This window comes from Callospermophilus lateralis, chromosome 4 (assembly GCF_048772815.1).
Source record: "Callospermophilus lateralis isolate mCalLat2 chromosome 4, mCalLat2.hap1, whole genome shotgun sequence".
NCBI classification, from domain to species: domain Eukaryota; kingdom Metazoa; phylum Chordata; class Mammalia; order Rodentia; family Sciuridae; genus Callospermophilus; species Callospermophilus lateralis.
In genome coordinates this window covers 64968032-64992724 of record NC_135308.1, presented here as the reverse complement: position 1 = coordinate 64992724, position 24693 = coordinate 64968032, and the positions used below count along the sequence as shown (strand labels likewise).

The 24693-nt window shown below is 34.8% G+C and overlaps 1 protein-coding gene across 1 annotated transcript in view; it reads left to right on the top strand.

Moving 5' to 3' along the window:
• The window catches only part of Kdm5a (lysine demethylase 5A), an 87397-nt gene that overhangs the window by 7282 nt on the left and 55422 nt on the right, over positions 1 to 24693 (top strand). The window contains exons 4-10 of the mRNA XM_076853951.1: positions 4019 to 4189; positions 7601 to 7735; positions 16160 to 16265; positions 17490 to 17581; positions 18693 to 18851; positions 20271 to 20390; positions 21267 to 21425. Of these exons, the coding sequence (XP_076710066.1) occupies positions 4019 to 4189; positions 7601 to 7735; positions 16160 to 16265; positions 17490 to 17581; positions 18693 to 18851; positions 20271 to 20390; positions 21267 to 21425 (942 nt within the window). The remainder of the gene's footprint in view (positions 1 to 4018; positions 4190 to 7600; positions 7736 to 16159; positions 16266 to 17489; positions 17582 to 18692; positions 18852 to 20270; positions 20391 to 21266; positions 21426 to 24693) is intronic.

Here is a 24693-nt window from a genome sequence, read left to right as displayed (position 1 = left end):
AAGATTTCACTTCTAAGAAAAAAAGTGAGAATAATGATATATATAAAAATTGTTATTATTTTTTCCTGATACTGGGGATTGAATCCTGGGCCTTGTGCATTCTAAACAAGAGCTTTACTACTGACCCATACCCCAAGCCCTTATTTATTTATTTAGTACTGGGGATTTTGAACCCAGGGGTGCTTAACTGCTGAGCTACATTCCCAGCCTTTTTATGTTTTCTTTTGAGATAAGGTCTTGCTGAATTGCCCAGGCTGGCCTCAAACTTGTGATCCTCCTGCCTCAGCCTCCTGAGTCACTGGAGTTGCATTCATGTGCCACCTTGCCTGTGTTTAAATTATATTTGAATTATTTTATGATTTCATTTTAAAGTTAGTGTCAGTCCAGAATTCTCCCTAAAAATTCTAAAAAGTATAGTCTTTTTGTTTTGGGGTGCCAGGATTGAACTCAGGGGCACTCAACCACTGAGCCACATCCCCAGCCCTATTTCATATTTTATTAGAGACAGGGTCTCACTGAGTTGCTTCACTTTTTTTTTTTTTTTTTTTTTTAACTGAGGCTGGTTTTGAATTTGTAATCCTTCTGACTGAGCCTGTTGATCTTCTAGGATTATAGGTGTGAGCCACTGTGCCTGGCCATAGTCTTAAGATAAAATACAACTTTAGTTTTTTTTTTTTTTGGTAGCAGGGATTGACCAGGATGCTCAACTAATGAGTCACATACCCAGCCCTTTTTTATATTTTATTTAGAGTCAGGGTCTTGCTAAGTTGCTGAGGCTGGCCTTGAACTCAAAATCATCCTGCCTTAGCTTCCTGAGCCACTGAGATTATGGGCTTAGTTGTTTTTGTCAGTCAATAGTAAAGCACTGTCAAGAATTATATAGTGCAGTTATGTGAAAACCTGTGATACTGAAGAGAATTTTATAATAAATATGAGAGTTGAGATTGTCATTTTACAGGGAACCACTAGTATAAAAATTATTTTTAAAATTATCTTTTTGACATTTTTATTCAGCCAAAACTTAATCTAAGTTTTGCTGTATAATACTTAAGGTTTTAAATGTGACTTGATTCCTAGAGTGAATAAAATGCAAAAAATATTTTCAAAAATTATTTTATTATTCATAACAACACTCTTGTGGTGATTTACAGCCAAAACTCATTCCACATACCTACTTTATTTTTATAAATACTTTGTACAATTTTCTAGAATAAGTAATTAATTTATGAAATTGGAACTTTCTGTTCCAGAGATTTTTCTTTTTTTTAAATATTTATTTTTTAGTTTTAGGTGGACACAATATTTTTTTTTTAAAAATATTTATTTATTTATTTATTTTTAGTTCTCGGCAGACACAACATCTTTGTTGGTATGTGGTGCTGAGGATCGAACCCGGGCCGCACGCATGCCAGGCGAGCGCGCTACCGCTTGAGCCACATCCCCAGCCCCTGGACACAATATTTTTAATTTACATTTATGTGGTGCTGAGGTTCGAACCCAGTGCCTCGTGCATGCTAGGCGAGCACTCTACCACTGAGCCGCAACCCCAGCCCGAGATTTTTCAAATTGAAAGGTAAACAACATTGGACTTAATCTGAAGATTAGATTGCATTCCTGTTTTTTTTGTTGTTGTTGTTTTTGGTGCTGGGAATAGAACCTGGGGTGCTTTACTACTTTATCAAGCTATATCCCCATCCCTTTTTTAATTTGAGATAGGGATCTTACTAAATTACTGAGGCTGACCTCAAACTTGTGATCCTCCTGCCTCAGCCTCCCAAGTTGCTGGGATTATAGGCCTGTGGCAAGGAATCCAGTGCATTACTGTTCAAAAGTTGTAGAATTTCAAAATCAGGAAGGACTTTAGACCTAACCTAATCAGAATACCCGTTTATAATTCTTATAATATTTGTCAGTTGTATTGTTTAATTCTAGAGAGGACCAACAGTTCCTTTTTGTTAAAAGGGAAATACTGAAAAGCTATGGAATGAAATTGATGGAAGTATATACTATGTAAATATATGAAATACCGCAATGAATCTCAACTTTATGTGTATCTGTGAATCACCAATTAAACAACCAATAAGTAAATTGAAGGAAGACAGTAGAGTAGAGGAAGAAGAACAGGGCAGGGAGTGGGGAAGAGAAGTACTACTGGTGACTGTTATACTGTAAGTAAAATATTAGATTGTGAATCTAATAATAGAGGACTGAAATTACATTCTATGCATGTATGTATGATTATGTCAAAATAAACCTTAGTATTATGTATAACTTTAATGTTCTGATAAAAACATTATGGAAAAATGGGAATACTAACAAAGTATACCTTGTTTAAATACTTAAGAAAACTTACTGAAAGTAGGTTGTAATTAAAGGTTAGATCTGTTTGTCCAAGGATATATTGGACGTCTCTTTTCCCTAACTTGTAAAAATGCTTAAAAACTGAGATTTAAAGCTAAAGAGAAGACAAACTTTGAGTTGTTTTATACTTTGTAATTGTTCTTAAATGTCATTGTGAGATTGCTGCTTCTCATGCTGCTTCACACCTTATAAACTCTTACATTGAGGTATAACTGTTTTCATAATAGTGAGGAAACTGAGCCTCAATTTATATAATTTGATGTCATGTAACTGTGTAGTGACAGAGTTATACTTTGAGCATTGACAATCTGGTTTCAGAAATCATCCTCTTAGGGTTTTTTTTTTTTTTTTTTGTACTAGGGATTGAATCCAGGGATGCTTAACTACTGATCTACATCCCTAGCCCTTTTTATTTTTTCTTTTGAGACAGGGTCTTGATAAGTTACTTAGGGCCTCGCTGAGTTGCTGAGGCTGACTTTGAACTTGAGATCTTTGTACCTCAGCCTCTCAAGTTGCTGGGATAGAGGCATGTGCCACTGTGCCTGGCTTCTCCTTTTTTTGTAGGTTGAATAATAATTCCATTGTGTGTGTGTGTGTGTACACAAACACTATGTTTTGTGTGTGCATTTATCTGTTGGTGGACATTTGGGTTGTTTCCACCTTTTGACTCAACGAGTGATACTACTGTGGACCACATGTTAACTTTATGTTTAATTTTTCACCTTGTCCATGTAGTAAGATATAGTAGTATATATTTATAGAGGAGAAATTGATTTCCAATACTGTGTCACAGTCCTCTTTGTTCTCAGTGAAGCTGAAAACTGCCTATATTTTAGGGTGTGATAAATGTTCATTTACAGTTTTAGGAAGATAGAGGGACATAATAAGTATCTGGTTTGATGTGAGCATTTAGCCAAGTTACCAGTTCATCTTATCACTTCCCACCTTAATATATTATGTGCTATTAGTATATATTATGTGCTGGTAAATCTACTGCAGTCTGATCTTTGTCTATCATTCCCTTCATAGTCTTCCATATAAAAGTGCCCCGCTTCCTTTTTTTTTTTTTTTTTTGTGATGTAGGGGATTGAACCCAGGGCATCATGCATGCGGGGCAAATGCTTCATCATTGAAGTACACTCCCAACCATTTTTTTCTTTTTGAAGAATTATAGCCTCATTTTTTGAACTTGTCCTCTCCATTTGTGGTTTGGTTGACATTTTTTTTTTAAGTTCTGTAAATTTCTTGGTACATTTTGTAATTTTAGGACTTTTTTTGTTCATTTTGTTTTGCATTACTTGTATTTATTCTCATGTCTAGTTTTATTCTTATTTCATATTGTTAGTTTCTAAGAATATGGCATATATATGTGTGTTTGCTTTTCTTACAGCGCATAATTGCAAAGTATAAATTATTAAATATTTTTGAACAAATTTTATTTGAAAGTAGGCACAACAATGTTTATTAAATTTTAGAGTTTAAAACCTACAAAAATAATTTTCTCTATTCTTTTAAATGTTGAAGTAGTTTGGTTATATTTGTTGAAAAGAAATTTATAATCTAAGCCCAGAATAAATTTTATATTTAGTGGACAAAATACAGAGTCAGAATGCTTGAATCTGCCTTCTTTCCCAAATAATTTTTACCTTCTTTTCAGATTGTGGCCAGCAAAGGAGGTTTTGAAATGGTCACCAAAGAGAAGAAATGGTCTAAAGTGGGTAGCCGCTTGGGATATCTGCCAGGAAAAGGAACTGGGTCTCTTTTGAAGTCACACTATGAAAGGATTCTATACCCTTACGAGCTTTTCCAATCTGGTGTCAGCCTTATGGTGAGATGCATTATTGTTTTTTTTTTAATATTTTATTTTTTGTTGTAGTTGGACACAGCACCTATTTTTTATTAATTTACATGGTGCTGAGGATTGAACCCAGGACTTCACACGTGCTAGGCGAGCACTCTGCTGATGAACCACAACCCCAGCCCGCATTATTGTTCTTAGAGTCGGTAAATCCAGTTTAAAAACTTTAGACCTTATTCATTATATGGTTGTGATTGTTTATGCATAACAAAGTGTAATAGATTTCTCCAGACACTCAAATGTGGGAAGGCAAGGTGTATATCTGAGTTTTAAAAATTATAGCTATACTGAATGATTTATAAGATAAAGGGTAATGGGTACAAAGGATGTTTTCTTATTTATTTAAAATAAATCTCTATGCTTCAAGCTTTTCGAAAAATTCTTCCTGTTTTTTTTCACATATTTATGTATTTGGGTGCCGGGGATTGACCCAGGGGTGCTTTACCACTGACTACATACCCAACCTTTTTTACTCTCTTTTGAGACAAAAGGAAGTTTGATAATTTGTTGAGGCTAACCTTGAACTTGCGATCACCCTGCCTCAGCCTTCCAAGTTGCTGGGATTATGGGCATGTACCACCATATCTAGCTCATATATCTTTTAATAACTTTATTGAGGTATAATTTATATGCTATAGAATTCACCTATTGTGCTAGATGTGTGGTGATGCATGTCTGTAATCCCAGCAACTTGGGAGGCTGAGGCAGGAGGTTAAGTTTGAGGCTGGCTTTGGAACTTAATGATGTCCTAAGCAATTTAGCAAGATCTTGCCTCAAATAGATGGATAGATAGATAGGGTTGGGGATGTGGCTCAGTAGTTTAGTACCCATGGATTCAATGCTCAGTACCCATAAAAAAAAAAGTTTACATTAAGCTTCAATAAATTTATATGCTTAAGCAGCAATCATCACATTGATTCCTATTCCCTATCCTCAAACCCAAGCAACTTCTCGTCTACTTTCTGGCTCTAGGTTTGTCTAAGAAATTTCACATAGAGGAAATCATACAGTAAGATTTTGTGTCTGGCTTCTTTATCTAAAGGTTTTCAAGGTTCATCCATATCATAGGATGTATTAGTACTTAAGTGTTATGGCTGAATACTCTTCTATTGTATGAATATACTACATTTTGTTTATCCATTTGTCAGTTGATGGGCAGCTGTTTTTTTTCCATTTTATGGTTATTATGAATAATACTATGACCATTCATATACAAGTCTTTGTGTGGACATGTGTTTTTATTTTTCTTGGGTAGAAACCTAGGAATGGAATTGCTGGATTATATGGTAAGTTTATGCTTAACTTTTTAAGAAACTGCCAAATTATTTTCTGAAGTGGCTGAACTATTATAAATTCCCACCATAATGGAGAGTCTTCCAGTTTGTCTGTTTCCTTACCAGCAGTTGATATTGTCAGTTTTTTGGCTTATAGCTATTTTAGTAGGTATATAGTGATAGTTCATTGTGGTTTTAATATTTATTTTCCAAAGACTACTGATGTTTTGCATCTTATCATGTTTATATTAGTGTCTCATATAGCAAAATGTTAATATATATTAACAAAATGTCCCTTCAGAAATTTTTTTTAATTGGTAATTTGTCTTATACTTGTAAGAATTCGTTCTATATTCTGGATGTAAGTCCTTCATCAGATATATTTTGCAAATGTTTTCTTCTAACCTGTAATTTTTCTTTTCATTTTCATAATGGTATCTCTTTGAAGAATAATTCATGATTTTTTTTCCTTTAAAAATTGTGTTTAGCATCATATTTAAGAAATCTTTTCCTAACACAAGTTCACAAAGATGTTTCTTCTTTTTCATCTGTAAGTTTTATAATTTTAGCTTTTAGATTTTGTTTTGTGATGCACTTTCAGTTTTTTCCCTCCATGTATAAAGTGAGGTAAGGGTGTAGATTCATTTTTGGGGAGAGGTATATGAATACTCAGTTGTACCAGCATCATTTCTCTGAAAAGACTATCCATTCCATTGATTTGCCTTGGCACTTTATTGAAAATCAGTTGACCGTAAATGTGTGAGTTTATTTCTGAGTTCTGTATTGTTTCATTGATGTACAGTAGTCCCTACTTTGTGATTTAATGTTTTGTGGTTTCAATTAGTGTCTGTGCTTAATTGTTGTTTGGGTCTGAAAGTATTAAATGAAAAATTCTAGAAATAATTTGTAAGTTTAAAAGCTTATACTATTTCTAGTAGGATGATGAAATAACATGCCTTCTTGCTTTGTCCCTACCCCTTAGTTACTTAGTAGCCATCTTGGTTGTTAGTTCTCCTGTCACAGTTTCAGAGTGTATTCGTGTAATTCTGTTTTACTTGATAATGGTCCCCAAGAGCAAGAGTAATACTGTTGGCCCTTCAGATATGCCAAAGAGAAGCTGTAAAGGTAAAAAAGGCAAACATTAGGCCGGTGTACATTATAGTACATTCCTGTAATCTGGAGACCCAGGAGGCTGAGGGAGGAGGATTACAAATTTGAGGCCAGCTTTGGTGATTTAGTGGGCTTTAAGCAATTTAGTGAGACTTTGTCTCAAAATAAAAAAATAAAAAGGGATGGAGATATAGCTCAATGGTAATGCTTCCCTGGTTTAATTCCTCAGTATCAAGAAAGGGGCGGGGGTGGAAGAAAAGGAAAAAGTACAATAAGCTATTTTGAATGAGAAATACCGTTAACTTCTTAAAATTACAGTGTGTTGCCTATTATTGCTCTGTTTTGGTTATTAATCTCTTACTATGCTTAATTTTAAATTAAACTGTCACAGGAAAAAAACATAGTATTCATAGGGTTTAATACTATCTTCTAGTTCAGGCATCCATTGGGGATCTTGGAATGGACTCTAAATGTCTACCCTAACACCATTACCACACTGTCTTGAGTGTTGTAGCTTTATAGTAAATTTTGATATTCATTATATAAGACCTCATGGCTCTTTTTCAGAATTTTGAAACAATTTGTTTCCACATCAGTTTTAGAATCAGCTTTCAGTTTGCACAGAAATAAAGTGTATTGGGATTTTTGTTTGTTTGTTTTGTTGTACTGGGAATCGAACCCAGGTGTGCTGTACCTCTGAACTACATCCCCAGCCCTTTTACTTTAGTTTTGAGACTTGCTAAGTTGCTGAGGGTAGCCTTGAGCTTGATATCTTCCTGCCTCAGCCTCCTAGGTTGCCTGGATTATAGGTGTATGCCACCGTGCTCGGCTGCATGTTGGGATTTTGATAGGATTGCCTTCTTTAGATCTTTTTAAGGAAGAATTGCTATATGGTTTTGTATAATTGTAGGGATTTACTGGTTATTATTTTATTTTTCTACTGATTCTCTTATTTCTTATCAGTGAATCTGTTCTCTTTCTGTGTCTGATCTTTTAGGGTGTACAGATGCCCAATTTAGATCTTAAGGAAAAAGTGGCATCTGAGGTTCTCAGCAGTGATATCCAAACCTCCCCAGAGCCGGGCACAAGAACGAACATTCTGCCAAAGAGAACAAGACGTGTCAAGTCTCAGGTATTAATGTCCATGGGCTGTTTTAATAGGAATTTCAAGTGCATTTATTGACAGAATAATTCTGTGGTCATAGGAGGCCATTTTTTTATTTTTTTTATTTTTTTTTATTTTTATTTTTTTTTGTGGTTCACTCATTTTTTACTTTGAGAAATATTATAACAGGAAGTATATGCAAATTTATTTATCTTTTCCATTATTAGGTCAGACCAAACTTTTTAAATTATTTAATGTCACATGTTTAAAATATTGTCCACTGTGATAATAACAACACTCTATAACCTATGAAATATCAGGTCCTTTAATTCAACTGTCTCATGAGGGAGATATAATTTTCAATTTATACATGTGTAAGCAAAAGTGTGATTAATAACTGACAGATTCCCTAATTCTTGACCCAGCTTCCAATTTAGGACCAATCTGAGAAAGCCAAGTGTAATAACCAATTTGAATTGTCAACTTGATTGGATTAATAGATGACGGGAATTTAGAGGATAATGGGTGTGTCAGTGAGGGTGTGTCTAGTAATGACTGGCATATGGGATAGCCAATTGAAATGGAGACCCTCCCTAAGCATGGGCAGTACCAACCAATATATGATGGCTTGGATGGAATAAAAGTTGGAAGAACAAGGAAGCAGCAGCAGATGCAACTTGATTCTTCTTGAAGGATTTCTTGGTTGCTGCTGTAGTCGCCTGAGGATATAGGACTCTGGCTTCTTCACTCTTCCAAAGCATTCTCCAGAAGCCTTTGGTCTCAATTAGGGTAGCACCATTGATCCCTCTTATTCTGGGGCTTCAGCCTCTTGGACTGCACAGCTACTGGTTCTCATAGGAGGCCATTCATATACTGTTTTTTTCTTTTTTTGGTACTGAAGATTGAACTCAAAGGCATGCAATCACTGAGCCACATTCTAAGTCCTATTTTGTATTTTACTTAGAGACAGAGTCTTATTGAGTTGCTTAGCACCTTGCTTTTGCTGAAGCTGGCTTTGAACTCCCTATCCTCCTGCCTCAAGTCTCCCAAACCACTGGGATTTCAGGTGTGCACCACCATGCCCAGCCTACAGTTGTTGTTTAACGCTCGAGGAGACATAGCTTCTATTCACTTTTTTTTTTAAAGAGGTGTTGAAGATAGAAGCCAGGGTCTTATGCATGCTAGGTAGACTCTGTACCACTAAACTACGTCACTGCTTCTGTTCACCTTTCAGGTGAATAGAGAAGAAATATTTTGAGGCTTGGTCTTACTAAGTTGCTGAGCTGGCTTTGAATTTGTGATCCTCCTGCCTCAGCCTCCTGAGCTGCTGGGATTATGCGCATGCACCACTGCATCTGGAAGTCATGTTGTTGAATTCTAGTACATTTTATTTTCATCATTAGCAGAGAGGAGTAAAAAAGAATCATTTTATTTTTTACTCACTAGTCCTTTAAAAACAAGGTTATAAATTTCTTAATGTTTGAGCAATTATAGTGTAACTTCTATAGTGTTCATATAACCTAAAGAAGAAAAACTCCATAATTTCTTTTTTTCTCCTGTTTTCTTTGAAGTCTTAAGGGTTTTATTTTTTAAGGTTGTTAATAAAGATAAGTCTTTAGATTAGAGAGTGAGGTGCCCTTAGAATTCTAATGTTTGGTATTTTTAAATTAACTTATATAGACAGAGGAATAGCAACTTAACTAGATTTCATATATTGTTTTAATATTTAGAAGAATAAAACAAAAAATGGGAATGGTTGATATTGTAAGTAGGAATCAGAAGCAAGATAAATCTGTTAATAACAAGAAGCATTGGATCCAGGGTTGTATGTAGTCTTGTCATAAGTAGGCTAATGATATTTTTTGCTTTTCTAGAGCTCATGGGCTATCTCTCCATCAGGCCATTCCTGCTCTTATTGTTCTGAGTTTATGCTCACTCAGGAACTCTGCCTTTTCTATACTTCAATCGCAGAAAATTAGGTGTCCTGGATAGGAATGTGGTTTTAATAGAAATTCATGGGAAACCGATAGCCCCATTATAAACTTATAAACTTTGGTTTAGTCATTAAGAGATTTTTTTCATTAGTGTGTGTGTGCTTGATTTCAAAAGTTCTGATCATTGTTGGGTATACAATTATGATTCCATTTTAGGACCTGGAACACTGTAGACTATTCTCTTTGACTTAAGTGACTCAGCTTTTTAGAGTTGCCCAGTCTCTCTAACCAGTTGCCAGCTTTTGATGAAATTATTTTTGATGTTCTTTCTGAAATCATGAAAGGCTTGCCTCATTCATTCATTTATTCTTTTTTTTTTTTTCTTGGACTGGAATTTAGGACCTTATGCATGCTAGGCAAGTGCTCTGTCACTGAGTTATACCACCAGCTCTTTGCCTATTTCTAATTCCTTTTCTTTATGTATGTATAAAAATAACAACCATATAGAATTTTCTTGCTCGTTGTAGTAATTGTCATTGTCATAGACAGTTTGTAGTTACTAGAGTTACTTCAGGATTTGAAATTAAGATTGTTTTTTCCATCACTGGGAAATGAACCCAGAGGCACTTTACCACTGAGCTATATCCCAGCTTCTTTATTTTTTGAAACAGGGTCTTGCTAGGTTGCCCAAGCTTCTCTCAAACTTGGAATCTTTCCTGCCTCAGCTTCCTCAAAGTTGGGATTATAGGTATATGGCCTGGTGGTGCCCAGCTAAGAATTTTTTTTTAATTTGTACTTAATTGCTGTATTGCCAGTTGCCTCTCATTCCTAGTGTTGTATTTCAGAACGGAATAAAAACATTTCGTAGAACTTTTTCTACGAAAAACTACTGACATCCTTAGTCTCTGCCTATCTTTGGTAGCAAAGGTGTACCTTTCCTTCCAGGGATAATCCCTCCATCACCACCCCTTTTGGCTTCTTCAGTGATTTCAGTGTATCAGTTGAAAAATATTTTCTGCTTCTTCTGTCTGCTGAATTTCTATCTTGCTCCACAACCACATGCATGTTTTCAAGTTTGTGTCAACTTTAAAAAATAAAATTTATTTCCTATCTTTTTTCACAGAAAAGTTTCTTGGAAAAACTCTATATTGTGTCAGTTTCCTCAACACCTGTTTAATTTTTATACTCTAATCAGACTTTGAGCTAAATAATTTCATTTAAATTACACTGTCCAAGTGACAATTGAGGTGATTTTTAAAAAATAACTGTACCATTTTGTCAAATTCTGAGGCCCCTTTCCATTTTATATCTTATTTGATTTCTGGTCATGGTTGTTGACGCTTCTCCTTGAAATTCACTTAGCTTGATTTTTTTTCTTTGGCTTCTTTAATCTCTCTCTTCTGGTATTCATCTCTACCCTCTGACCATTCCCTATCATCTTTGTTGTCTCTTCTTTCTGTGCTTTATTTTCTATATTTATTAATTTTTTTTCCCTATTGTCACTCTCCTTATTGTCATCTCATCTACTCTGTGATTTCAGTTACTGCCTATACACTCAGGACCCCTGAATATGTGTTGACATCCACATAGCTTTTCTGTTTACCAGGTGTGTGTGTATCTTTGTATTTATGTGTAATTCTTGTTGGCCAGAACACAGGTATGACAAATTTAGTGTATCTCAATTTATTACCACCCTTTCTGAATCTCTTTCCTTCAGTATTTCCTAGCTTGATGACCATTGTTTAATGGTCAGGGATAGGTAATTTTTTAAAAAATTGTGACTTCATATTTTGATTTTGTACTGAAAAGTTCAATTCTGATCTAGCACCACACAGTTTATTTTGTAGTTCTTTTTCTAGCATTTTGAGTTGGGAATCTAATCATTTATTTCTCTTCTTTGGTTTTATTGATGTGTATAAAGTTTCCTGCAATCACTAGTTTCATTTGTTCCAGAGATTTGATGTTTGGTTTTTAATGTTACTTTTTAAGAGGTAGAAATTTCCAGGTGAAAGGGTCCTTTTGAGTTGTAATTTTGTTGCTTATAATTTCATTCCATTAAGATGAGAGAATGTTGTTTTTATTTTACTTTTTAGAACATTATTGCCTGTATGATAATATGGTTGTTTGGGGTAATTGATTAAAATACTTAGTTGTGGCACTTAGTATATAATTAGCATATGTTAGCTTTTATTATTATGTACTCTGTTTTAATAGTGGTAAATGATGTATATTGTTATTTATCATTGAATTAATTTTGCAAAAAAAGTCTTAAAAGTTTTTAAAGAAAATTTGAAATGCGATTTTAGGTTGGTTTTGTTTTTAGATTATTTTTATTAATCTTTATTGCGTACATCATTTGTTACCAAGCTATACACTATCAAGTAGTCTATATTTTATTCAGATTTATTTTTATTCTTATTTATTTATACATTTAAAATAAATTTTGGCTATTAGACTACATTTGGAGATTATGATTATCTAACTTCAAGATTTAATATTGATTTGTCAGCATGCGCTTACATAATAAAATGCCATGTGAAACTTAAACATTAACAATAAAGTTTCCACATAAGAACATAATTTCAACATGAAACTTTTTACGATTGGTATAGCATGTTAACATTGTCATTAAGGATCCAGGCTCTTTCCATCTTTCTGTCTTGCTTGTTTTAATGTGTGGGTGATAAGTTCCCTATTAATTATTGTGTGGTTTTTGCAGAGTCTAGCAGTGTGCTTTGACCAGGCTGAGTCTCCTAGCAGGAAGGGGGTGGGTCAAAAGGATTTACTCTTTGAGAAACTTTCTTTTTTATTAGAAGATTAAAAATATTTCCCAGTGATTTCGGTGAACTTTGTATAGTAGGCCAAAAGTGGATCACATTCCCACCCCTAGATAGGTCATCACCAATAAAGAGATATGAGATTTGTATGATTATCTTAAGGTAGTTATGATTCATCACCTGAGATAGTCATACTACTCTCTACTCAAAGACAGGTATTCATTAGAAGGTTAGAAGTGGGAATTTCTATTTTATGATAACCAGTAGTGTCTCTAGACAGAACCAACTTGATAATTAAGCTTTTTTGAGACATAGGTGAATTTTATTTTGTTGAAAGGAATTTGGGTGTTGCATAGTACTTTGGTGAATGAGGGAGTGTGTGGATTTAAAAGAAATCAAATAGTATTTTCCTTCACTTTGAAGAGGATCAAGAAACTTTTCTTGGGTAATAAAATAAATACATAAGCCATCCAGATGTGTGGGCACATGCCTGTTGTCTCAGCTGCTTCGAGAGGCAAACATAGAAGTTGTAACAAGCCTGGAAAACATAGCAAAACCCTGTCTTGAAAATAAATGCATGGGCTGGGGTTGTAGGTCAGTGGTAGAGTGCTTGCCTAAGCATGTGTGAGGCACTGAGTTCAATTCTCAGCACCACATATAAATAAATAAAGGTACATCGACAACTACTTTTCAAGCTATTTCAAGAAATAGAAAAAGAAGGAGCTCTTCCAAATTCATTCTATGAGGTCAACATCACCCTGATCCCAAAACCAGACAAAGACACTTCAAAGAAAGAAAACTACAGACCAATATCTCTAATGAACATAGATGCAAAAATCCTCAATAAAATCCTGGCAAATCGAATACAAAAGCATATCAAAAAAATTGTACACCATGATCAAGTAGGATTCATCCCTGGGATGCAAGGTTGGTTCAATATACGGAAATCAATAAATATTATTCACCACATCAATAGACTTAAAGATAAGAACCATATGATCGTCTCGATAGATGCAGAAAAAGCATTCCACAAAGTACAGCATCCTTTTATGTTCAAAACACTAGAAAAACTGGGGATAACAGGAACTTACCTCAACATTATAAAAGCTATATATGCTAAGCCTCAGGCTAGCATCATTCTAAATGGAGAAAAACTGAAGGCATTCCCTCTAAAATCTGGAACTAGACAGGGATGCCCTCTCTCACCACTTCTATTTAATTTAGTCCTTGAAATACTAGCCAGAGCAATTAGACAGACAAAAGAAATTAAAAGCATAAAAATAGGAAAAGAAGAACTTAAAATATCACTATTTGCGGACGATATGATCCTATACCTAGAAGACCCAAAAGGGTCTACAAAGAAACTACTAGAACTAATAAATGAATTCAGCAAAGTGGCAGGATATAAAATCAACACGCATAAATCAAAGGCATTCCTGTACATCAACAACAAAACTTCTGAAATGGAAATGAGGAAAACTACCCCATTCACAATATCCTCAAAAAAAATAAAATACTTGGGGATCAACCTAACAAAAGAGGTGAAAGATTTATACAAAGAAAACTACAGAACCCTAAAGAGAGAGATAGAAGAAGATCTTAGAAGATGGAAAAATGTACCCTGTTCATGGATAGGCAGAACTAACATCATCAAAATGGCAATATTACCCAAAGTTCTCTACAGGTTCAACGCAATGCCAATCAAAATCCCAAGGGCATTTCTTGTAGAAATAGATAAAGCTATCATGAAATTCATATGGAAAAACAAAAGACCCAGAATAGCAAAAGCTATTCTAAGCAGGAAGTGTGAATCAGGCGGTATAGCGATACCAGATTTCAAACTATATTACAGAGCAATAGTAACAAAGACAGCATGGTACTGGTACCAAAACAGGCAGGTGGACCAATGGTACAGAATAGAGGACACAGAGACCAATCCTCAAAATTACAACTTTCTTATATTTGATAAAGGCGCTAAAAGCATGCAATGGAGAAAGGATAGCATCTTCAACAAATGGTGCTGGGAAAACTGGAAATCCATATGCAACAAAATGAAGCTGAATCCCTTTCTCTCGCCATGCACAAAAGTTAATTCAAAATGGATCAAGGAGCTAGATATCAAACCAGAGACTCTGCACCTGATAGAAGAAAAAGTTGGCTCCGATCTACATATTGTGGGGTCGGGCTCCAAATTCCTTAATAGGATGCCCATAGCCCAAGAATTAAATACAAGAATAAACAAATGGGACTTACTGAAACTAAAAAGTTTTTTCTCAGCAAGAGAAACAATAAGAGAGGTAAACAGGGAACCTACATCCTGGGAACAAATTTTTACTCCTCACACTTCAGATAGAGCCCTAATATCCAGAATATACAAAGAACTTAAAAAATTAAACAATAAGATAACAAACAACCCTATCAACAAATGGGCCAAGGACCTGAACAGACACTTCTCAGAGGAAGACATACAGTCAATCAATAAGTATATGAAAAAATGCTCACCATCTCTAGCAGTCAGAGAAATGCAAATCAAAACCACCCTAAGATACCATCTCACTCCAGTAAGATTGGCAGCCATTAGGAAATCAAGTAACAATAAGTGCTGGCGAGGATGTGGGGAAAAGGGTACACTTGTACATTGCTGGTGGGACTGAAAATGGTGCGGCCAATATGGAAAGCAGTATGGAGATACCTAGGAAAGCTGGGAATGGAACCACCATTTGACCCAGCTATTGCCCTTCTCGGTCTATTCCCTGAGGACCTCAAAAGAGCATACTATAGGGATACTGCCACTTCAATGATCATAGCAGCACAATTCACAATAGCTAGACTTTGGAATCAACCTAGATGCCCTTCAATAGATGAATGGATTAAAAAACTGTGGCATCTATACACAATGGAGTATTACGCAGCACTAAAAAATGACAAAATCATGGATTTTGCAGGGAAATGGATGGCATTAGAGCAGATAATGCTAAGTGAAGCTAGCCAATCCTTAAAAAACAAATGCCAAATGTCTCCTTTGATATAAAGAGAGCAACCAAGATCAGAACAGGGAAGAAGAGCATGAGGAAAAGATTAACATTTAACAGAGACGAGTGGGGTGGGAGAGAGGGAGAGAGAAGGGAAACTGTATAGAAATGGAAGGAGACCCTCATTGTTACATAAAACTACATATAAGAGTTTGTGAGGGGAAAGGGAAAAAAAAAAGGGAGAGAATTAAACCACAGCAGATGGGGTAGAGAGGGAAGAGGAGAAGGAAGGGGAGGGGGGATAGTAGGGGATAGGAAAGGTAGCAGAATACAACAGTCATTAATATGGTATTATGTAAAAATGTGGATGTGTAACCGATGTGATTCTGCAACTTGTATTTGGGGTAAAAATGGGAGCTGATAACCCATTTGAATCAAATGTATGGAAGATGATATGCCATGAGCTTTGTAATGTTTTGAACAACCAATTAAAAAAAAATATTTAATTAAAAAAAAAAAAGTAAAATAAATAAATGCGTGAGCTGGGCATGGGGACATAATGCCTATTATTCCAGCACTCTGGAGGCTGGGGCAGGAGGATCACAAATTCAACAACTTAGCAAGACCCTGTCTCAAAATATAAGGGTCTGGGGGTGTAGTTTAGTGATAAAGCACCCCTGAATTCAATCCCCAGTACTGGGGGCAAGGTCTGGGGAAGCTTAAATTGATATATTTATGCTAATGTGAATTTTGCTTGTTATTTTTTAGTCAGAATCTGGAGAACTGACTAGAAACACAGAACTGAAGAAGCTTCAGATTTTTGGAGCTGGACCCAAGGTTGTGGGCCTGGCAATGGGAACAAAAGATAAAGAAGGTAAAATCTGTTATTGGTTGTGAAAAGAAATGAATTGCAAGTAATATGGTTATAAAAAAAATTCAAATGAAACTTGAATTTCAGCCTGTTCTGGGAATTTCTTAAGAAATGTAAACTTGTTACATGGTTTCTAGGCAAATCACCTTTTTTATTATCAGATATCTTTAAGATGTGAGGAACAATATAATGTTGAATTTTCATGATTTTAGAAGAGAGACTTTTCCTTCTCCATGTCTAATATGCTACACAGAAATTAATTGCAGTTTCTAAAGGATAGTTTAGTTTTACCAATAATGGTAAAATGATTGGTTTTCACCTAGTGAGCTAAAGCTTATTATGACTTTTAAATTAAAATGAAATAGAGGATTCTCTGACCTTTAGTATGAAAATCTACTGGGAAGAGCTCAGAACTTTTGCATTCTAACCATTTGATGTTTTTTAAATAATTTCCCTCAATGTATTACAACACCATTTCAATAAACTTTTGTGCTTTCTTCAGAAAGCCTAATTTTCTTTGGCTTCGCATGTTTGAAACTTTTGGGAGTAGAATTGCTAATAGAAAAATCAAGTTCCCACTCTTCTCCCTATGTAACATTTAACAAAGAATAGACTGGACATGTTTTACTCTATAAGAATTTAACAAAATGTTGCAGTCACATTATCATTAATTATTCATTTTATGATATGATAGTTAAATCATATAATTCAGATTGTCATCTGAACGGTAGAGGATCAGAAAGTATTGTTCTATCACTCAAAGAATTCATTGTAATAGGATTTACTAAATATGTATATTATGTTTTTTAATTACCCTTTTGAGAATTAAGTACTTCATCTTTGTCATTCTTATAATTATTATATTGGCTGGCAGTGGTTTTAAACTTTATAACTGTTTTGGCTGGCAATGATCTTAAAAATTAATCCCTGACTAATTTGAGAGACCCTATAAGTCCTACAGCAGGTAGAATAGCATTAATGGTTAAACTCTCTGGAGCTTGATTGCCTGGATTAGAATCCCAAATCTGCCACTGACTGGCTATGTGATTCTGAGCAAGTTATCTAACTTCTCTATACCTTAGGTTCTTTATCTTCAACCAGAGATGATATCTACCTCGTAGTGTTTTGAGATTTTTTTACTAATTTAAATAATTTTAAATAGTGTCTGGTCCATAGTAAGCTCTCAACATTAGTTTTTACTATTATCATATAACTTTTTATTTCAAGATGAGGTCACCCGAAGAAGAAAAGTTACCAACAGGTCAGACGCATTTAACATGCAAATGAGACAACGGAAAGGAACTCTCTCTGTTAACTTTGTAAGTGCTTTGGGATGTGTCAGGAGGGAAAGGATTTATTTTAATTTCAGTTTTGCACTTTTTATCTTGGTTTGCTGTTGATTAGGAGACTTGATGGCCTATCTAAAGTTGCAGTTATTGTTTATACAATGTTAACCTTGCTTTGTCTTTTGTATGTAGACTGTTTCCCCTAAATCATATGCTTTCTATGTAACTGTGTGAGAGAATTAAATGTGAATCTGTGAGCAGTCAGCTCTCTATATCCTCAGGTTCCACATTCTTTGTTTCAAAGTGCAGAATATAGTTTTAAAAAATTGTGGACAGGCTTGGTTGCACTTGCCTATAACCCCAACAATTTGGGAGGTTGAGGCAGGAACGTCACAAGATTTGAGGCCAGCCTGACAACTTAGTGAGACCCTGTCTCAAAAGTAAAATTTAAAAAGGGGTTGGGGACATACATAGTTCAGAGATAGAGCATCACTGGGTTCAATACCCAGTACTGCCAAAAAGTATCTTTACAAAACAAGACCTAACATTATTCCCTAACAATATAGTATAACAACTACATAGCATTTACATTGTACTTAGGTATTATAAGTAATCTAGGAATTAAAGTATAAAGTGTATAAGGGAGAATATGCATAGATATGCAAATACTAAGCTGTTTTATAGAAGGGTCTTGAGTATCTGTGGAGTTTGGTATCCCTGGGACTGGGTGGGGGGCGTAGATCCTGGAGTCAGTTCCTGGCAGATACCAAGAATACTTGTAAATTACCTAGATGTATTATTACAAGCAGTTCTCAATATTTGTTCTCTACCAAAGTATATTTATATGTAGGAAAACTGACATTTTTAAAAAAATAAAAGTTAATTTTTACATATCCTAGATTTTTAGGTTTTTTTATTTTAACAACTTGATATGCTTTTATTAATTTGCTTATAGAAGCTTTGGAGGGAAATTTAGGAAGTTTTATGAAGAGCCATTGAAATAATTTGAAATAGATATTCAGGACTTAAGCTACATTTACTTTTTAGAGTACATTATTGTGTTTTAACTATGGAGCTCCTGATAAAAATATAGAATTCTTTATTATAGAAAATAGACTTTTATTTCATTTATTTATTTTAACAGGTTGATCTCTATGTTTGTATGTTTTGTGGTCGAGGAAACAATGAGGATAAATTGCTTTTGTGTGATGGATGTGATGATAGCTATCATACATTTTGTCTAATTCCACCACTGCCTGATGTACCCAAAGGAGACTGGAGGTGTCCTAAGTGTGTTGCTGAGGTACAAGCCTAACCTTTTTGGGCCCTTTTAAAACTAAAAACAGTAATGCATGCATATATACATATGTAAAATTCCTGGAAAGCTTGTCCTGCTCTGTTTATTCTTCAGTAAAAAATTTTTGACGATTTTGAGAAGAGCTCTGTTAAATGGGAATGTAACAGCTTTGTTGTGGCAGCTTGCTCTCAGATTTTCTTTCTCTGACTATTCCTTAAGTAATCCTACTTATTGCTACAGTTGAATGAGATTTCTTCTCAGAATATTCATATTGCTGGAATAGAAATGAATAAAAGCTATGGGATTTTTTAAAAAATGAAAACTGTAATTACTCATGAAATTCTAGAGCTTAGGTGTCATACATCCACTTTTTATGCTGTTAAATAAAGAATGATACCTTTTTATTTGTCCAGATTTTGATTTGATTGTACTAAATTTTTCTTATTAAAAAATAATGGTATCATTATGAAATACATAGTCTGTTACTTATTTTAACAAAATGTCATGGTAGGGCATTAAAGAGGAGTTGGCTGGGTATATCCAAGTACTTCAAAGATCTTTTATAGCCTTTGAATTATTATTTATTTGTTACTGTGTTCAAGGTTAATAGACTCAGAGGCATTTTTACTTTTTTTTTTTTTTATTATCTACACATGACATTACAATGATCTTGGCAATTCATACATTTGTATCATTGGGGTATAATTTTTCTAATTGTACAGATTGCAGAATCACACTGGTCATAGAGTCACCTATATACATACGTCAATCATAATGTCTATTCTATGGCATTTTTACTATAAATATTTAAGTTTTGTTACGGTGATTGATATTATGAACAAATCGTTCTCCTAGCCAGATATCCTAACTGCTTATTGGTTATTTCATTATCCATAACTTTTCCTTCCTCTATGAATATTTATCTTCTCCATGGCCAGATCCACTGAATCCTAAGAATGATAGGCAGGGCCTAGGGTTTGTGGCTCAGGGTAGAGCACTTGCCTAGCATGTGTAAAGCACTGGGTTCGATTCTTAGTACTGTATATAAATAAAATAAAGGTACTGTGTCCATCTACAACTAAAAACATATACTTTTAAAAATGATAAGCATTCCTGGGCTTGATTCCAAGTTGTTAGTCCCAGGTGCTTGTTTTGGTATCTGAGGATAACACCAACTTCAGAGTCTAAAGCTATCTCATTACCACCTTCCTGCTGAAAGATTGTGAAAATGTAGTTGAGGTTCCAGAATATTATTTTATGATACCAATTGCAAGTAACTGATGCTTGCTTTGCTGGCTAGGATTAATTGGATATGTTTCATTTAGGTACTACCTTCCTTGATCATTTCCCTATCTATGAGTTTTTAATATTTTCTCCAGTTGAGGTTCAGTGAATTAATCTTATATATTTTTGTTTCCTTTTCAGGAATGTAACAAACCTCGAGAAGCCTTTGGATTTGAACAAGCTGTACGAGAATATACACTTCAGAGTTTTGGAGAGATGGCAGATAATTTTAAGTCTGATTATTTTAATATGCCAGTCCATGTGAGTAGCAACAGTAGGTTAGTTTGGAGAGATACAAAGATTTATCTGAGTCTAAAGCTTTTGGGGGTAGGTTAGTTTGGAGAGATACAAAGATTTATCTGAGTCTAAAGCTTTTGGTTTGCTTTTTACTTTTAAAATTGTGTGGGAAATGGGCAGAATAAAAAAGATGAGATAACACTAAATCTTGAAATTAGGGACCTATCATCTATTCTGTTTATTTTAATTTTTAAATATATATTTTTTTAGTTGTTTATAGACCTTTATTTTATTTATTTGTATGGGTGCTGAGTTTCGAACCCATTGCCTCACACATGCTAGGCAAGCGTGTTATCACTGAGCCACAACCCCAGCACTTTTAACTCTTAATGTGGCAGTTTGTCATCTTCTACTAAGAAATCTGTTTTAATGTGCATGTGAAAAATTCTTTACAGAAAAATATGAAGCAATTTGGTTATTGCTGCTTTTGTTTAGTTACTTGTATTATGGGGTTTGCTGCTTTTCCTGGAGGATCTTGGGTTTTTTAGTTTCTATCAAAACATTTTGCCGAAGTTGTTAAAATTCAGTTTTGTTGTCATTTTCATTTCCTTCTTCCTACTCGATGTCCTAGTTCAATTTCATCTTTCTTGGGAAGTAACTTCTTTCAGAAAAAAACTGTTCAAGTTCATTATGTTTTTTCTGACTATCCAAATTTTCTTAACTTTTCCCTATTCTTAGTTCCCCATTCTTTGTGGGAAAAGCTAAGACCCTAGTCATTCCTGTTTTGGGAAATGAGAAAGTTTAGTTATGAGTTTGTGTTCACTTGGCCTGTGTATTATGTTATAGTAGATTTATAGTTACAGTGAGTTAATAATATTTTAACTTTGTTTTCTTTTGTAGATGGTTCCTACAGAACTAGTAGAAAAGGAATTCTGGCGCCTGGTCAGCAGCATTGAAGAAGATGTTATTGTAGAGTATGGGGCTGATATCTCTTCAAAAGACTTTGGAAGTGGATTTCCTGTGAAGGATGGTCGGAGAAAGATGTTACCAGAAGAAGAGGTATAAATAGTATTGTCTAAACTTGTGCTTTGCCCCAAACTGGTTTAGTTTTTTCATAGAAAACTACTCTTCTCTAATTTCTTTTTAAAGGTACAATCAAAGTATCCACGAATTTCCCCAGCCTTCTGGAACAACTCTTTCTTTCTTTGGATTTATTTGTTCTAATTAGGTGTATATGAATGCATTTTAATTCATTGTACATAAATGGAGCACAACTTTTCATTTCTCTGAATGTACATGATGTAGCATCATACCACATGTGCAGTCATACATGTACCTAGGGTAATGGATGGCCATCTTGTTCCATCATCTTTCCTGCCCCCAAGCCCCACCCCTTCTCTAATTTTAAGGGATATATTCTTTAAAAATTTTAAGTATGTAGGATTTATATTTTTTATTATTTATTTTTGAATGTTAATCATAGTTTCAAAAACAATGAATTTAAAATATCTTTAGAAACTATAGAATTCTTCATTTCAAAATAATTAGCTTAAAGGTAACTGTGCTGAAAATTTGCCTAGCTTTTTCTGTTGTAAATACTAGAAAGTGATTTATAATTTTTAAAAAATTACATTTATTGATGGGTCCTGAAATGTTTCTTTCTGTATCAAGGCAAGTTGGTTTTTAATCTAGATATTTAAATTGTAATAAATAGGGAAGTCCTGTCACAGACATATGTAAAACTGAATTGAGGTGATCATTCATTTTTCTTTATTTTGGTCCTTGCCACTTTTTCTTTTCCTTTATAATTGGTAGTAATTTAAGAATTTTATCTCTTGTTGAAAGAATGTACTGCTGGATGCAGTGATGCACACCTGTAATCCTGTTTTCTTGGGAGCCTGAGGCAGAAGGATTGCAAGTCCGAGGCCAGCTTCAGCTTCTTATCAAGAACCTGTCTCAAAATAAAAAGGGCCAGGGGTGTAACTCAGTAGTAGAGTGCCCTGGGTTCAATCCCCAGTACATGGGGGTGGGAAGAATGTACTTAGGCTGGGTATGTTAGTACACACTTACAATCCCAGCTACTCAGGAGTCTAATGCAGGAGCTAAGAGGATCTCAAGTTCAGGGCCAGCCTGGGTTAATTGGCATGACTGTCTCAAAATGAAATTAAAAAGCTGGGGATATAGTTCAGTTATAGAGCACTTATCTAGCATATGAGGCCCTGGATGCAAGTCTTAGAACTGCCCCTTCTCTCCCCCAAAAGTGTTTAATCACTCCAGAATCAAAATGTGGCAACAAATGTGAAGTATTTTCTACCAAGAAAAATCATTAGAGACTTAGGGCCCAAGGTTTTTATTGGTAGCTAGTGACATAAGCATCCTTTCTTTGCCAAGCATGTGCTGAAATTACAGATTACCGGAAGGAAGAAATGCCAGCATGCAGCATAAACCATATTGTACAAACAGTCTGGGCACTGTGAGCCATTTTTGAATCTTTTAGGAAAAGTTCTATATTAGTGTAGAAGACTGTTGGGAATTTACCATGAAACTCTACTTTTGTTTATGTTTGAAATTTTCCTACTGAGTAAAGGATGAAATCTGAGCTTTTTAGTCCAAAATTAAAGATCAATCCTTCTTTCTAGTCTTATTTTCTATATTTCTAAGTATTAGTCTTTCACTTTGCCCCTTCACCAGCCAGACTAGTATATTCTCCTCTCTGTAATTTACTTTTACATTCCTGTAGCTCTGTCTCCTAGAATGTTTCTTGAAATCTTTTTTGTTGTCTTTGGTGCCATGGCTTGAACCCAGGGACTCATACATGATTAACATGTGCTGTATCTCTGAACAATCGCTTTAATCCTATCACTTTAATCTCTATCTATATCTTAGCTACCCTTGAAAGCTCAACTCAGGTTCTTCCTTTTCCGTGATGTTTTCTTAGTAATTCATACTCATGATGACTACTATTTTATTGTTCCCCGAAGAACTATATAATTTACCCTTATGTCTACATTTGGAATTTAATATATATTGCCTTGACCTGTAACTTTTTTATATGTAGACCTCATGTCTTTAACTAGATTATTTTTTTCAACCAACCAGGTGTCTAACTAACCAACCCCCCCCCAAAAAAAAAATCGAGTAGTCGAATAGTATGTTAATCCTTTTATCTTTCATTCTTTTTTCTTCTTCCTAATTTTAACCTATTGGGTAGAAATTGTATCTCCCTGTTATATTTTTATTTTTGTGTAGCAGCAAGGGCTATATTCAAAGCATAAAGTGGACTGTTACATTTCCCCACTGCCAATTTTCTACATTCCATTTCTATGCTTCCTGCTGAAGGAGGGCGAAGTTGGGGGATCCTTGTTGTTCCTTTTCTTTTTTTTTTGTACCAGAGATTGAACTCATGGGCACTTGACCACTGAGCCACATCCCCTGCCCTATTTTGTATTTTATTTAGAGATTGAGTTGCTTAGTGCCTTGCTGTTGTGAGGCTGGCTTTGGACTTGCAATCCTCCTGCCTCAGCCTCCCAAGCCACTGGGATTACAGGTGTGGGCCACCATGCCTGACTTGTTATTTCTTATTGGAGTTCCTAGTTAACTTGATTATTCTGTCCTTCATGACTCTTAACTACACTTTGTAGTTTCTTTGTGCTGTATTATGAGTCATTTCCTCAAATCTTGTTTTCTCATTAACAAATTCTCTCTTTAGCTTTTTCATTGGCTATTTAACTTAAGAGTTTTAGTGAGACCCTGTCTCAAAATAAAAAAAGAAAAGGTCAGAGGATAAAGTGCCTCAATAATAACAACAACAACAACAACATCATCTCATCTCTGCTTTTGCATTCAATATTTTGTCATATACCATGCTTTCTCTGGAAAGCTCACACATTGCTGTAAGGATTTTAGTGAAAAAAGCAAATATCATTTTATAATTGTTATGAAAATGCTTTGACTTCATGGATCCTGTCATCCTCACTGTTGAGAATTGCTCAGCGTAAGGTTGATAAACACTCTATTTGATAAGTCTCTATTTGCAGGGGTTAGTGTTTGAAACTCAGTTATGCATTTATGTCCCATTGGAAACTCCAAGAAACTCTGAGAGTAGCTTTCTTTTCCATTCTGGCATTGTTTCACCTGGTTTTAAAACTAGGAATCCCCCCCCCCTTTTTTTTTTTTTTCAAATTTAACCATGAATCAAGTTTCTTTCTTACTGTTATAATTCATCTAATATTTATAGATGAGTCTATAGTGACGGATGATGGTGGTGACTTTCTACATCATATTGGCCTTCAGTTTTTGCCACAAATTCATGATTATGTATCTTATG